Raw genomic sequence first — 16,716 nt, 5'->3', positions numbered from 1 at the left:
TGTCCCCCCCAGATTTTACACTTGAGATGCCCCGCCCTCTGTACTCTTGGACTGGTGTCATCGCATAGTTATCAAAACTTGTGATCATATATGCTTTCTGGCAGAAACACATGCCATTAGGCAGCAAGGGAGGGTCGGTTTGGGGGCAGGAGTGTTGCCAAGCACAGTACGTGGCAATATAGGCAGCAAGTCCCTGAAACCAGGGGGCATGCATCGTAAAGTGCCTGTCAAGTGGTGGAAATGATTTCGACCTGCAGATGATTTTATATTCAAAACGATAACGCAAATATACACACATGTTAAAGGGCAAAACGGGTAGGCAGCCACCTGACAAGATAAGGTACATGGAGAATGTGAACAATTTAGCCACCAACTACAAAGCACACTAAACATGCAACCGACAGTACTTCTTAAGATTCACAAGAAGAGGGATATACAAAAATGAAGAATGCAGGAAATCAAGAACACAGTTCTTAATTCAGAAAAGGCTCTCTGTTCGATACTCACAAACTTGGCTGTTCCGGCGGGTTAACCCACCAGTGGACTAAAACTAAACACAGCCGTGCTAAATTTCCCTCCAATGCATCATGTTTGGAGGTCACACATGAAGATTCGAGGTGAATGGATGGTGTCTTGCCTACATTTTTACACCCTGGATCTCCAATAAGTCTCCTATTTTAAGATCGCAGTCAGAATTCTTGGTTCTCTTTCAGGAGCAAGGCTTTAAGTGGGCCTGGGCTAGGCAGGTCTGAGCCCCGGTAGTCTCCCAAAAACTCCATCGAGATGGTGCTCACGAAACCCCAGACAGTCACGACAACCACTTTTTCTTTGTCTTTCCATGCGTGGAATTCAAGCCCACGCACTGCCAGTGACTAGCCAGTGTCACATTGCACTTTGCTATTACTTAGGCGGTGTATTTCGTTTGTTTCATTCTTAGACTGTTTGACACATAAAGCCCATGATGGGCTTTATGTGTCAAGCAGTCTTTTGTATAAAACAAAAGAAATTGTTATCCTATGAAATAGCACAGTGCACTGCAACACTGGTTTGTCAGTGTAGGGCTCAGGTTGGAATCCCTAACATGGGATGATTAAAAAAAAGCAATTTTTTTAAATTGTCCAGTGCTGGGGATTTGATCATGAGTCCTCTTGATGACAAGTCAGTGTCGCATTGCACTGTGCTATCTTGTAGGTGCCGAAATCCGTTGGTCTCGTTCAATTGATGACTGCTTGACACACTCTATTGAATGAACCAAAATGAATTGAGAGCCAATTAAGCAGTACAGTGCAATTCGACACTGGCTTGTCACTGGCAGGGTTCGGGTGAATCCCCAGCACGAGACAATACAAAAAAGTAACCTGACAACTTTTCTTTTTTATTGTCGTGTCCTTGCGACACTTCAGGCCGTGCCCATAATTTAGGCCACACACCCTTGTTGCAACACCCTCCCCACTCCCCTCTCACCCCCCTTGATTTCTCACCCCACTTAAAGCACTGCTCAGGACACTTAAGGATTTACAACCACATTCTGAATGAGCCAGTGGCAGGAGAAGCCCACAGGAAACGTGTCCACGGGTTGTCTGCTTACATCCCATTCTTATTTTAACCCCAGGCTACGGCGGGAAACAAGGCAGGAAATGCATACCTCAGGGTTTCTTGTTCCATGCAGCCAATTGAAATCACACGTGAGAGTATTAGAATTCTGATTTCTGCCCCCCCTCCCCACAAAGGGTAGCTTCATTTGCATAATGTGTGCATGTTTACTTCCTAAAAAAACAGGTGCATTTTGCATGAATCAATCGTAATGACAGCTACTATAGAGCTCAGGTTCCATAGGGGCCTAACTATAAATGCAGGAAGTAAAAGCATTAAGTAAGGCTTTAAAACCTTTCATTTACATCAAGCCCCACTTTCAATCATTTGTATGACAGAGCGGAGGGGCGGAACCAACTTGCGTTTCCGCCACCATCCTTCGTCTCTGCTATACAAATGCCACAACTTTGCGCCAGCGTGGTTTTTCATGCCGATGCAAATGCTAGAGATCCCTATGGGTTCCGCTGGCTTTATGCACCAGCATGGCTGGCAGCATGTGCAATTTGTTTGTTTGTTTGTTTATTCATTTGTAGTGCGCGGCAGACCCAAGGGTATCAGAGTGCAGGAGCAATAAGGTTATTCTCAGCTTGGTTACAGTGCTGTTCAGTAATTACAGGTGTGTACATAGGTGAATACAGTTACAGTTACAAATATAAAGACAGATATATTGACAGGCAATTTACAAAATGTACATAGGGAGGCGAGCATGGGAGAGGTTAGCAGTAATTTTCCTTTGTCCGCTGAATGTAGTTTCACCTAAAGTGGGTGTAGGTTTGAGGTGCCCTTAAAGTTGGTGGCAGGGAGTTCCAATGTTGGGCTGCTTTCACCTGGAAGCTGTTACCAACGGTTTTGGATTGTTTAAATTTTGGGACTGTGAGTAGGTTGGCGTTGGCAGTTCTGGTAGTTCAGTTGGGGGTGTGTCTCTTAATTCTGTCGATTAAGTAGCGAGGGGCTGCGTTATTGAGGCATTTGTGCGTCAAAGAGGCTATCTTGAGCATGATCTTGTCAGTGGTGGTGAGCCAGTTATGGGCTCTCCTAATGTTAGAGATGTGTTCTTTTTTGGGGATACTCAACGCTGCTCTGAGAGCATTGTTTTGCAAAATGTGGATTTTATTTGTAACATATTTATTGGCTCCTACATACAGGGCGTTACAATAGTCCAGTTTTGAAAGGATTAGGGCTCTGGCTAAGGTGATACACCTCTGGGTTGACAGGAAGGGTTTAGCTGCTCTTATTAAGTGTACGCTGTGGAGGAAGCCATAGAACTAATCTGTTTGCAGAAGGATAGGGTGGCATCTAGATGGAACCCTAAGGTTTTAACTTCCTTAGCTACATTGATAGGATTGCCATCTATACTGAAGCTGGCGTAGTTGTGGTCCAGTTTGTTTAGGTTGGGGTTGGAGCCAAGGATGATGAGCTCGGTTTTGACATCATTCATGCATAGACTGTGAGAGGCCATCCATGCCTGGATGATGAGGTACACCCTGTTCACCAAGGCCAAATCTTTGTCGTAATCTCCCGTTAGTGGGATGCGGATCTGGGTATCATCTGCATAATTGGTGTAGGTGATACCCAGACCATCAAGATCATCGAACAGGGGCTTTGTGAACACGTTGTACAAGGTAGGGGAGACGCATGATCCCTGGGGGACCCCACATGTGATGGGGATAGGGTCTGCGGAGGCTGTAATAGAGAAGACATGCATAGACCTTTTGCTAAGGAAAGATCCAATCCAGTCAATGGCTGCCGAGTCTAAGTGGTTGTAGAGAATGTTGTGGTCTACTAAATCAAATGCTGCTGAGAGGTCAAGTAGAAGTAGTAGAGCAGTTTTCCCGTTGTCTCTGAAGGTATCAATTTGAGCTTTAAGATCGATGAGTGCAGTCTCTGGCCCATGTTGGGGTCTAAAGCCTGACTGCCGGATTCCCAGGAGGTGGTTTATTTCTAATTATTGCTGTATTTTCAAATAAGCTGTCTTATCTAATATTTTAAGCAGGAAGGGGATGGTGGTGATGGGTCTGTAGTTTGTGGGTATTGAGGGGTCTAGAGATGGTTTTTTTAGTAAGGGGAGGACCCATGACTCTTTGAGATTGCTAGGGATAGTACCTGAGGAGAAGGAGGCGTTAATGAGCTTAGAAGTGAAAGGTGAGAGGTCTCTTGCTGCATCTTTGATAATTTGTGAGGGGCAGGCGTCGCCCTGGCAGTTTGAGGGTTTGAGCCTGAGGATCATTTTTTCCACCTCTAGCGTGGAAACTTTGGAAAAACTGAATCGGGAGGGAGGCTTAAGTGTAGAATTATGGGGAGGAGGAGGAGAGGTGGTGTTGGCTACGGTGGTCAGTCATAATCTCAAAAATAAAATGTCGAAAGACAAAAATGTCGAAAAAAAAAAATGTCGAAAAAAAAATGACGAATTATTTTTTTTTCTATATTTTTTTTGCCTCTAGTATATATATATATAAAAAATAGGTAAAAAAAAGGGGGGGTTGGGGGGGAACCCCCCATTTTCAATCAAAAAATGTCATTAAAAAAATGCGACATTTTTTTCGAGATTTTTTTTTCGACATTTTGACTTTCGAGATTTTGCCATTCGAGATTATCACTATGAACCGTTGGCTACATGGTTGGTGCGGGTTAGAGATTCTTTCTTGTTGTTGATTTTGACCTATAGGCTTGCAACTTTATTCGAGAGGGAGTTTTGGACACTGGTGCACCATTGTTTGTCTTTCACACATGTGTCCAGGACGGGAATGGGTGTTTCCAGCTCTTTGATAATAGTGAACAATTCTTTGGTGCTAGAGTTGACTTGTGAGATTCTCAAGTTGTAGGATTCTTGTTTGGCAATTATAATTTCTTTTTTGTAAAGTGCAGTTATTCTATGGAGGTTCAACTTATTCTTAACTGAAGGTGATTGTCTCCAAGCCTGTTCACTTTTACGTTTCTCGAGTCTAAGAGATTTCAGATAGGGAGAGAACCATGTGTTCTGGTGTTTTTGAGGTTTGCTTTTTCTGAGTTTTATCGGTGCGATGGAGTCTAGTGCTGATCTCATGATTTTGTTGTAGCCATCTACAAGGGAATGTGGGTTGAAGATAGCTGATAATGAGTTCAGGGTCGGGAGAATGAGGAGGATGAGTTTTTCAGCTGTAATGTTTTTCTAATTTCTCGTAGGGATGGCTGAGGCTAGTGAGTTATTGGTGGTGAGGCTTGAGACCTCGAGGGCAAAGGTAAGGAGATGGTGATCGGACCACGTCGGGGGTGAGTTGGCGGTGATGGAAGCCACGCAATTATAGTCTGCGACCCAGTCAAGGGTTCTCCCTTTGTTGTGGGTGGGGAGGGTCACTCTTTGGGTGAATCCTAATTCCGATAGGGTGTTGTCGATAAGTGTGGCTTGAGGGTCTTTGGGGTCTTTAAAGCCTAAGGTAAAGTCGCCAAAGAGAAGGCTCCGGGACATATTCTTTAGGTTGTTTGTGAGGATGGTTGTGAGGTCCTCCTCGAAAGAGCCTAGAAGGCCAGTTCCAATGAAACGCTGCCCGATATGCTCCCATGTCGATGCAAAACAAAGAGGTGATGGCCGGAGGTTTTAGAATTAATCTTAAACTTCTGGCAATTGCTCTGGGCAACCCTCCACACCATCGTTCTTGGCCTGCCAAGCCAACACAGAAAGGGGGAAGGGGGAAGGCTGTATGCAAACGTACTTAACACAACCTTTTACAACTTCCCTCCGGCAACTGGCAGTTGGCTCTCTGTCTATCAGCAATGTCTGTATGTGTTCTTGAATCGAGGAATATAAATCCACCTGTGATCATGTCCTCTGACACGCGCCGCACCAACAACTGTCAATCTAATGCTTTTTTTCAACCACCTCGTGTCCTAAGAGCTTCACTTCTCCCCCTTTTTTTCAACCACCTCATGTGTCCTAAGAGCTTCACTTCTCCCCCTTTTTTTCAAACCCCTCATGTGTCCTAATAGCTTAATTTCTCCCCCTTTTTTCAAACACCTCATGTGTCCTAAGAGCTTCACTTCTCCTCCTTGCACACCTTCTAGGATGCCATGTTTGGCCTCCTTGATTCACTTCACAGAAAATCCTCTGGATCTCACATAAGCACCTTCCACAATTAGGGAGGAACCTTAGACGATACCTACTTAAGAAGGATGGGCAAACAATATTGTACTGGCAGGGCCACAACTTACCTCCCGCTATCAATATCAAATGACATTGGTGTGCACCCACTCACATATTAAAGCGCACCTGTAACTATCCTTCTGCTCCTTTCTCTTTTACTGCAATGTATGAAGGTGTGCCTGCCACCTTTTGCTTATATGCACACACGCATTTATTATATGCAGATTTTCTCTTATAAGACAAGCATATATTGATTGATTTTCCCAGTTCAATCTACCCTGCACACTCCATGTAATTCTAGAGGGGCGCAGACGCATAGTAGTTAACTCTTTCACACTGTACTATATGGGCAGGCCTAATACAGATGTTCAAACCTCAAACTTATTAGGTAGTGTATCTAACTCCATCCCGACCTGCTTCTCGCGTTGACACGGTCTCAGCGCCTCTTACTGCACATTTTTATGTCTTTTTTGGTTGTGTTCTGTCAGCCTTCTGAAGCCCGCGGCCAAGTTGGAGTTTTATACAAATTCTATATAATAAAATAGAATATAATAGGAAAGGAAAGAAGTTACAAAAGCAGTAACTAGGCGCCCATACAGATCAGCCTTTTTCAGAGTCTTCTGGGCTTAGAACACAATGAATACAATGATATTCAAACAAAAAATATAATTTAAAAATAAAAAACGACTTTTGACTTGAATTTAAATATGCAACTAGTTTCATACAATTATATGTCCATCTTGAAGCAACTTTAGGAAGCATTGCTTCCAAAAGGTTTTGGAATTACATTAGTGTAAACCCCAGTCTTTAAACCTACAATATTTGCAACCCCACATAACATCTTTTTTCGACACCTCTAAGGTCAACTATCGGTCTTTCAGTTTGCAAAATGTACCGTGTTTACCAATCTAAAAACGCGCTGTCTGATCTTAATTATTCAGCTGTAGCTACTAAAATATTTAAAATGTGTCCTACACATTAACCAAAAACAATGTGTACATATGAAGAAACATTCCGATGTCTGCATTTTTGATTACCCCTCCTCCACCTGCATTGTCACTGCAGCAGCGTTGCCCAGCATATTCCCAATGCGAGTGGCTGCCATTTTAGAGAAAGAGGTTGTTTCTCTGATACTGTGGCCGTTTATTTCTTTGTATCATACACTGTTCCAGTTAGGTGTGTTATTCCTGGAGGAATATTTGCTGCAAACTGCAAATATACCGAACCAAATCTTTGGGGATTTCTTCTAGAAAATATGTCGTGTGGACTAGAGTGCTATCATTCAGACCTTAGCACCCTTGGAGGACATGCTGCGTGGGAATAACTGTACCGTTTCTTTTGTCATCACTTCTCGCACATTTCAAACTGCTTATTGAAAAAAAGAAGTAGATGGCGCAATGGATTTGTTTTATTAGTTTTCACTACTACGTGACACTTAAGCGGCACACATAACCCACAACCATTGCATTGGAGTACAGCTTGGAGAGAGATGACATGTGAGGAGGGACATGTTGAAGTGGGTGTTGTTTGGTTATATACCCACCATTGACTGCCCAGGGCCCTGCTAATCTCTATGTCCATTCCCAGCTGCCCATCTCCGCCTAAAACACAACCTCGTGGGATCTCTTTGAGCTAGCTCTATCAGAAGTAACATCAAACGTTGGCCTGCCAGTGTTGTTTCTAAACAGTCTGCTTAGTAGCTTAATTGCAGTTGGAAATGTTCTACTGGTGTAATTAAAGTGTCTGCCGTTTTATGTATCGATGTTCCTTTTGCTGACAACATATTTAAAAGGGCATTGACAAAGCCAATAGTTGTGTCTTGTGTATGGGTATTAGACAGGAATTCCCAGGCCCTCTTATCATATGCCTAGGTTATCACACCATTGTCCAGCTGTTGCCATCTGATGGCTAGGTAGTACCATTCAGTTGGGTAACAGTAAGCATTTGTTATCTGTCATTTGTGCCAAGTTACCCCTCCGGCAGTGAACATGCACTCTACAAAAGCATCTGTTATCTTATGTTATCTTGCGTTATCTTATTATAACTGTGCCTGGCAAATGCCTATTTCTTGCCTGCACATAATAAAAACTGTTGACTAGGCCAATGCTTGTATATTTAGTAATCAGCAAGATATTTTTAACAGAAAAGCTGTACAGAGGAAATATGGCGGAGGTGAAGGCAGTTCCTAAATCAGGTGGCTTTGCAAATTACAATGATTATATGGCTCAGAGTAAACCAGGTGGACTGGGGGTAACACAAAGGAGCTTAGAGTGGGGGCGTTGACTAGGGCACATCACATACATATGATAGATATATAGGGACCTGGACCAGTATATACACAGATGCAATTAACATATATACATACATTTTTTAAAGAAGTGACAGCGCCAGGAACACTAAGCTACAGCGCAGAACTCTTCCTCGCCTGTAAAGTTGAAAAGCTGCAGCAGTCCTTGGGGCCGTGTTCTTGCGCCCCCAAATGAGAAATTAGTGGGTGTGTGTTGGCTTCCTACAATGCTGGTGCTTGACACATAAATTCCATTAGTTAGGAGGATTTCCTATAATCTCTGGAGTCCTGTAATGATGACGAAAATATAGTCCACACGTTGTAAATTAGTGACATTAGGTCTTTTATTATCACCATGGGTGCAGACACGTGTTTTGACCTTTCAAGGTCTTCATCAAGGCAATTGTGTGCGGGATAGTTTGGGAGGTCAGTTATGGAGAGGTACAGTAAGGCTGAGAATGCCCCTTCACCAGTAATTGTAATTTACTGCATTCAAACTGTAATGGCCTAATGCTTATTTTAAAACAAATGATGTTAAACCGGGCACCAACCATTTTCCTGGGTGGCTGGATCACAGCAATGATGATCTAAGAGGGGAGGCTATAAATGGGGCTCCCACGCACCCCAGAAATGGCTCCCCTTGTTTGCTAGCCCTAAAGAAGATGTACCACCTGTCCTCCTGTTCCTGTCTCTGGGGTACACACTGTACCTTTCATGGTGGCCAGTATTTTATTGTCCAAGTGTAACCTGTGAAGGGGACATCATAAGAATTAGGAAACTCGTACTTGCCTTCTTTGGCTATTAGATAAAGGCCGTTTCTGAGTGGATAACCTTGACTTGCAGGCCAATCTGCCAAGCTGGAGCCGGCCAATCATTTTCTAGTTTAACTTTAAAAATGTGAAGTATTCTCGTGCTAGCGACAATTAGTTATTTTCTAAAGCTAAATATAAAAAAGCGGAGAGAAGTATTAATTGATAAAATAGATAACAAATAACAATTACTTCAAGCTATGACCTTTTTCTTGATACTATAATTGCAGTGTAACGTAAAGGTAAAGTGGTCTTCTATAGCGCAACTACTGGTATTTTGAAGACACCTTGGCGCTAGGTAAAAGAATCGTAGCAGTACAAAACTGGAGAAATTGTAACCTCCTTTTTGCATTGTCACCCCGAGTGGGACGGGTATGCCCAGACGTGGGTCCGTGCCTGCTGGGCCTAGAGACCCAAGCTACTCCTCACTGATGATGCCCAACGAGGCTGAAACATGTCTGTGGATGCTTGTGGTCTCATGCAGAAGGGATGTGACCTAGCAGTTTGGGCTGGACTGCCACTTTAGGGGTAGGACCAAGAATGATTTTCAAATCTGGTCGCAATAAAGGTCAATAATGGGTTTGCAGGGATTAAACCCATTATTGATGTTCATTATGACCAGTATTTACCATTAGAGGTATGACCCTCGTGGTCATGCAATCCACGCAATTATATTTTGCTGTAGAATACTCCCTTGCTGCCACAAGACCAACATTCATCCAACACCTTATTATACGAGGCTTCACCTCAAAGATACAAATTGTTGATCTGTGGTATTGTGACCATTCTACTTACACGTGCTACGCTGTAGACGCCTCTTCCAAGTTCTATGTTGTGATGACACCACTATATGGACCATATATTTCTTTTCATAAAATCAGGCCTTGAGAAAGACCAGTTGGGCCGAAACACACGTCGGCTGTTCATTACCTGATTAAACATCTTCATGCAATTAACACAAGTGTATTTGTGAGTGTAAAACCAGTTTTAAAAGGATTATTCTCGCATTATTATCTTTTTTCTGGGCATTGCGCGTTTCTTCTTACTTCCAATCAATTTGTAACACTACAACCAGATCTGAGCCTTGTTTGGGGGGACTCAGTGGAAATATTAATGCAGCAGGCCCCCTTTTCTCTGTGCAATTTTTCAGGTGGAGACTTGAGCGCACTTGTAGATCTGTCGAACCCCTCACCATCAATTGTTTGAGAATGTAGAGTGGTCAGTGCATTGTTACTGATGATTAGGATGACCGTGGACACTTTTAAGTATAGGGGAAAGTTGCCTAAATGGAGGGGTTGGCCAATAAGTGGGACACATTCTTGAGGTTGAGAAGGAAAAAGGATTTGTTGATTTGTGATATGATATAAGACATTTATAACGCACCTGTACACAAGTGTTCTAGGCGGGACAAGGAAAGGAAGGGAGGGACAGAAGAAGAAAAAACAACAATCTGACTTGGCCTTGTGTCATTCAGATCGCGCAAGTGCAGGGGGAAGGATGGGGGAAAGTGCCAGGGAGTAAGAGGGAGGAGAGTGCATGTAGCTCATAAGTGCTTCAGTAGGCGGCTCATAAGTGTAGAGAGCCAGGGCACTGGAGGGATGCAGATGCAGTCCTGGTTGGGAGGTCCGGAGGCCGTGCATGGGCAACTAGTCATGCAGGAGCCTGGTCCCGTAAGTTCAATGGGTGGCCAGGTAACCAGAGTGCGCTGCAGACAGGGACATCAGCAAGGGAGCAGCAGAGAGCAAGCAGAAGTGAAAAGGAAGGTCTTGAGTTGCTTCCAGAACTGTAGATGGTCCTGCTCAAGTTTGAGAGAGGCAGGGAGGCTGTTCCAGAGGGAGGCCCCAGCCAAAGAGAGATCTACCCCCCACTCTCTGCCTGGAGAAGCGTCTGGCCCTCAGAGAGTTGGAGGTGGATGAGCAGAGGGCTCGAGAAGGAAGATATTTAAGAAGCGAACGTTGGATGAAGTGTAGTCCCCGGCCACAGAAAGCCTTGTCGACAATGCAGAGGGTCTTAAACATTACCCTTCCAGCCACAGGAAGCCAGTGGTGAGATTTCAGGGCTGGAGAGATACGATGCCTGTGCTTAAGGCCAAGCACAAGACTTGCAGTCCTGTTCTGGATAAGTTGTAAAGGGTGAAGAGTAGAGGCAGGCAGATTTAGAAAGAGGCTGTTGCAGTAGACCAGCCTAGAGAGGACCAGGGCTCTAGAGACAGTGAGCATCTCGGGGAAAGTGAGGAAAGGAAGAATACCTCTGAAGAGGGGCAGTTGATAGTTTGACTTCTTAGAGGTGTCGGAGATGTGAGGAGAGAAGGAGAGGGTGGAATCGTAGATGACCTCAAGGTTCTTAGCCTCAAAGGAAGGACCAGGTAGAGGGCCTAGGGTGGGTGGCCAGAGTGAGAGAGGGAAGGCGGGAGCAGGTGTCCCAATGAGGAGCATCTCAGTCTTACTGGCATTAAGTCACTGATCATTGGAGGCACATCATTCCTGGATTGCGGCAAGACAGTCTGGTGTGAGGGAAGGAGCAGAAGAGGCTGCAGGGAGCGTGAAGGAGAGCTTTGTGTCACCCTCATAACACTGAATGTTAGAGCAGAAAGTAGAGATGCGGAGGGCCAGAAGTGCCAGGTAGTAGTTAAACAGCCAGGGAGAGAGAGAGATTAGACCCCTTGGGAACACCACAAGTAGACAGAGAGATTAAAGAGACGAGAGACCCAAGTTGGACCTGGGATGGTATATCAGTGAGAAAGGAGGTCAACCAGGCAAGGGCCTGACCAGAGATGCCCGGGCTGTCGCAGAGACGAGTGTGCAGGATGGAGTGGTTGACCCTGTCAAAACCAGATGATAGATCAAGGAGAATGAGGAGAATGTGTGGCACAGCCATGATATTCTTGACCACTTGACAGATTAGTTATGAATTTATTGGTGTTTTACGCTGTGGCCTTATTTACCCATTCCACGGGCAACACTAAGGGGTAACAGCTAAGATTGCTGCCATGGAAATGGAAGGCAGGCTCCCTACAGAGCCCCTCTTTTCTTTCCATGGTGGCCTCTGAGAGCCAGTATGAAGGAGCGGCTGTGGCGAGTGCCCCAGCCGAAAAGAAGTAAGTGGGGGCGGCATGGGGGAACAAATTTAAAAAACAGGGATGGAGGGTGGGAGAAGATGGTGGCGGTGGCAACTGCCGTCAGGCGGCATGGAAGAGCGCTGCTTTCAGCCCACGATCCAAGCCACCTGATTGGCCGGCTTACCCCACCAAGGTGCTAACTTGTCATAAGGCATATGTGTCAATTCAATGGACCAAGGGAAAAAGGGGATGAAGGAAGGGGAGGATGGGAGAGGATGTGTGAGCTGCCAGATGTCTGCATCCTGCACATTCTAGTGTAGTGAAGTTTGGTGAGTGAGTGCTGGTGTTGGGGCATTGGGACAGACAGTTGGGAGCCCTTCCTGATGGTCTGATGGTCTGCATAAGGCAGAAAAGAAGGTTGCAAAACCCTCTAGTGAGTTGGAACACGGTGGGGTGGGCATTGTGTAGCAATATCTAACAAAGAGGTGCACAGCAGATGGCATCAAGCACAAGCCAATTCCCAATGTATTAGTCAGTACTTTAATACATTAGAAAGACGGTTCTTGGCCCCTCAGAAGTCAGATACTAAAGTAATTATGTCACTGACAAAGTTAACTCTACCCCCTAAGAAATGTGACTAAGGCAAAATATCACATGTTGGTTGGTATTGGTAACGTATTTGTAAAGTGCACAAAGCACCTTGAAGGATAGAACAGCAAAGTCTTCAGTGTATGCCGAAATTAAATATGAATAGAAATACGCCGGAGGGATGGCGGAGCCTATTCCACAGTTTAGGAGCAAAAAAGCTGAACGATGTACCACCCCACTGCTGACATGTGATCTTAGGCACTACTAGCAAATTGGCCGCATATGACCATACTGTCTGCCTGGGATATAACAAGTCAGGCAGACATGGATAAAGGCTGGTCCATTGTGATGCAAAGCTTTGTGAACCATGCACAGCATCTTGAATTCAATCCTACTGGCCAGAGGTAACCAGTGCACATCTCTGAGGACTGAGGAAATGTGATCCCGTCTATTCAGATGGAAGAGTAGATGCGCAGCTGCATTCTAAATAAGCTGAAGTTTGAAGATCTTTTTGTTGGCAGGCTTAGTACTTATACAGTGTTACGGTAATTGAGGTGGCTTCAGAAGAAGGCATTCATCAATTGAATCCATGCCGGAAAGCTGAAATAAACGAGGACCCGTCTCAAAGATGTAAGCTGGAAAAAACAGCTACTGGTAACTTTATTGATTTGGGTTGAGAAGGAAAGATCAGAATAACGACCATGCCCCAAGGTCCCGAACAGATGAAACATGGGCACGGCAAGCACCCAACGAGGTGGGACAGAAACGATCTGTTTTCTCCTACCTTTTTCTGGCTGTCATGTTCGCCTCAAGCCATAAACTTTGACATACAGATCTTCCTTTCTCCATTCAAAGCATCCCTCATTTGGTCATTATCACCTTCTTCGTATTACATTTTTTATATTAGTTTCTATGTTACAAATAATGCCTTGGATTACACCAAGTGTCACTTCTCTGTTGTCTATTCCTTGTTTGGGTGTTTCAGGCTTGTGTACCACCATGTACTTTGAAGGCATAACTCTGAAGCACTGTGTTTTGCGTAAAGGTTTGTCTGTTTAGGGCTTGCTAGATACAAGCCTGAATTTAGGGTCATTATAACTTCCCCCGGTCTAGAAAAAATGCAGATAATTCCAGCACCAGCATTTCTTCTGGACCAGGGAAACACAAGTTTGCTGGTAGGGGCAGGCCTAACCGGCTGAGAGTTCAGGCCCCTACTGGCAAATAATTGCCAGAATCACCAGCACTGGCTTCTACCGGTGAATCTGGCAATCCCATCCCATGGAGTGTTATGGAACTCTATGGAATACAAACTTACCAGCGTCTACGCCGCCCATAACACCGGGATATTGGGCAGCAGAGATGGTAAGGCGGTTTCACCGGTATCCCACTAGTAATACCAGTAACTGTAATGAGGGCCATAGACTGAGCTAGGGGTCATTGTCTGGGAATCCTGATCCATGGCAAGTTATTGCCCAAGGCCAGGCTAAGGGCTCTAAGTAGCTGAAGGGTCATTATCCAAAATGATAATGGCCCTTCCTGAGGTCTATAGGGCTATTAGGGTACTAGCACATGGAGGTGTACCTCTGAAAAGGTATGAGTTTTTATTGTGGGAAAGAAAGTGGCACACACAATTTATAAGGATAATTTAACAGACATGAAAGTAGTACAATTTTTTTTTGACCCATTTTGTGTTTCATTGCTGTTTGTTAGTTTACGCAATTGAACTTGCACATCGATCTACTTTTATACATCTAAAGACATGTGTTACTGTGGGGCTTGTTAGGCCGCTGCTCAAGTCAGAATAATTGGAATGAGGCCCATACCAGAGATTACAGACCGTATTCTGCAGTTTCTGATCAGCAGAGAGGAGGTCCATAATGGAACCAATGTGATAATGCCATTTAAATATGAATCACTCCAAAATACAGCCAGTAATGTTTCCATTGAAAGGTACATGGCTTTATTCTGATGTGGTGTACATGTAAAGTAAGCAGGTGGGCACAATGTTATGGAAGTTGTGCTGACCAAAGTTTGCAATTTCCCTATGCCTGAAAAGGCCATTTGAAATTGTTTTCATTTTCAAACATCAATTTCTATGTAATATACCAGGGACATATTGCTACAAAGGTTATATTGCAAATGGTAAAATAGCAGACATTGACCCTTTAACCTTTCAAAAGATTGACAGGACATTTTTGTAGGAAAAACATCACATCTTTAAATATGTTGGATACTGTCATTGAAAAGAAATGCGGATTTTCAAAAGTATATTGCTGAAAACTTGGAAGTACATTTATGAGTATGCTTGGGAGGATAGCTCAGGGGCAACGCGCTCGTCTTGGAAGCAAGACGACGCAGAGCAACACAGGTTCCCCGTGTCCGCGCTTAGAAACCTCCGGGTATTAAGTGCGTCATAAATAACCAATTACATGAATGTATTGATGTTTTATATTGTGCTGAAGTGCACTCCAGAGCGCTAAGGGAAATTGGATGAGGGGGGGTGGCAAAGGGGTAGGATGATGTATAAATGTGTGGAAATTACCAGACGCTGGCATTCTGTAGCTCAAAATATTCTGAACAAAATGGGTGTATGTTTTTATGAGGGAGAAGTGGCGTTAAGGTGGGTGCTACAATAAAGCAATTAAAAGCAGCTGCCTAGGGCGCCTTCAGAAAAAGGGAAACCGTGAGGGCGCCATTGTGGCAATCTGGGCTCATTGTAATGGAGGAAGCCTCTTCGCTCAGGGCCGGCCCGCATACATCTGTTCACTGGTCCTGAGTGCCACCCCACATTCATGCAGCAGATCGGCTGTGCCCTGTTGTTTCAGAGAATAGAGGAAAGAGAACAAGCCTCAAACCGCGTTCCATATTTTACCAAATAACAAATGAGCGTTGCTTCTGAGTTATTCACGGCGCATTTCATATGGCATGAGTTTTACATGCCCTACGAAATCATGGCCCATCAAGTTTTGTTTATGGGAACAGAAGTGTTTGGAATTTTGAGTCTGCCCAATTAAAGCTATCACTACCTTGGCGGATTCGAGTCATTAACGATCACGCCTGCCGCCATTTTAGGCATATTTCACCCCCGCCATTTCCCGAGGTTCTTTCATGGCTATACAACGAATCAAGTTTGGTTTATACAGACAAATGCAGTTTTGTGGGCAGAATATTTGCAAACACTAATGCTATGACCAACGAACTACGTGTTGTTCTATAGGACTGTAGAAAGTAAATAAACACTTACCTGGTAGACTGAAAATAGAAGCGAACTTTTTGCACTGAACGGAGCCCAAAGCAGTGGCGGCGCAATGCATCCACAATCCTTCAAAAATCCAGTTAGCCGTAATGACCGCTGTCGATGTGCTTGAGATTTTCCACTTAATGGATACGGTGGCGGAAATGAGGATAGCCAAGCCCACCAAAGTCAGAAGAAAGGCCGAGATCTGCAGGGCTGTTGATGCCATCACGTAGAGAGAAGTTCTGTCTCTGGATCTCCTAGAATATTAAATTAAATTAAAGATTTGTCGATTAGCATGTCCTAAAACAGAACAGAAATCCTGCAATTGTACCCATGAAAGATTTTTGGTGTACGCGCTTAAGATATCCTTTAAATACCATAGTAACATGAAACCTACCTCACCAGTCTTCAGTGAGAGCCTACTGCGGCTGGCCGGGAATATATTCAAGAAGATAGCCGTATTAATGATTGTTTCTGGCTTCAAAGTGGCAGCGCTTTCATGTGTTTCCTTCTCTCTTGGGCCACATTCAGAAATGTCAACATTTTGGTAGGTCATTGACCAAATGCCGAGCGGCCTCTGGATAACTTTTGGGCTGTTCGCATTTTACAAAAGCTCCGTGTTCAGTTTACTTTGTTTCGAAGCGAAGTTTGAGTACATAAAACATAAAAAGATCGCCATCTGGCAGAAACCACATTGCAAACTCTCTGAATTAGAGGTCGCACGTCGGCTTGGTTTATTCATCTCCCCTAATTCTGAAGAAAAAATTAATACATCCAAAATAACTGTCAGTCGAATAAATAAGTTAATATCAGTTCTCTAGCATGGCTTCTCTGAAATAAACTCTCTCAATTTTGGCTTCTTCAACAGGCTTTTTAAACCGATATTTTGGCAAGAGAATTAGTGACATTTTTTCCATCAGTATCCTGTTCTTGTACTTCCTGAGTGGCTGCAAGTCTTCCTATGTCCTCTCAATCTGCAGTGTGTGTAACTTTCAGTCACTGGGAAGACTACTATGGTTGATTCTC

At 44.1% G+C, this 16,716-nt stretch overlaps 1 protein-coding gene across 1 annotated transcript in view; it reads right to left on the bottom strand.

The window, feature by feature from the left end:
- Nucleotides 1-16,206, bottom strand: part of LOC138491622 (claudin-15-like) — a 253,614-nt gene extending 237,408 nt beyond the window's left edge. The window contains exons 1-2 of the mRNA XM_069618247.1: nucleotides 16,088-16,206; nucleotides 15,697-15,947 (exon numbers count right to left, since the gene is read on the bottom strand). Coding sequence (XP_069474348.1) covers nucleotides 15,697-15,916 — 220 coding nt within the window. The 5' untranslated portion in view covers nucleotides 15,917-15,947; nucleotides 16,088-16,206. The remainder of the gene's footprint in view (nucleotides 1-15,696; nucleotides 15,948-16,087) is intronic.
- Between the last annotated feature and the right edge of the window lie 510 nt (nucleotides 16,207-16,716).

The sequence above is a fragment of the Ambystoma mexicanum genome, chromosome 10 (assembly GCF_040938575.1).
Source record: "Ambystoma mexicanum isolate Mex_15411 chromosome 10, UKY_AmexF1_1, whole genome shotgun sequence".
NCBI lineage: Eukaryota > Metazoa > Chordata > Amphibia > Caudata > Ambystomatidae > Ambystoma > Ambystoma mexicanum.
The sequence above is the reverse complement of the archived record's forward strand: the minus strand, read 5'-3'. Positions and strand labels throughout refer to the sequence as shown.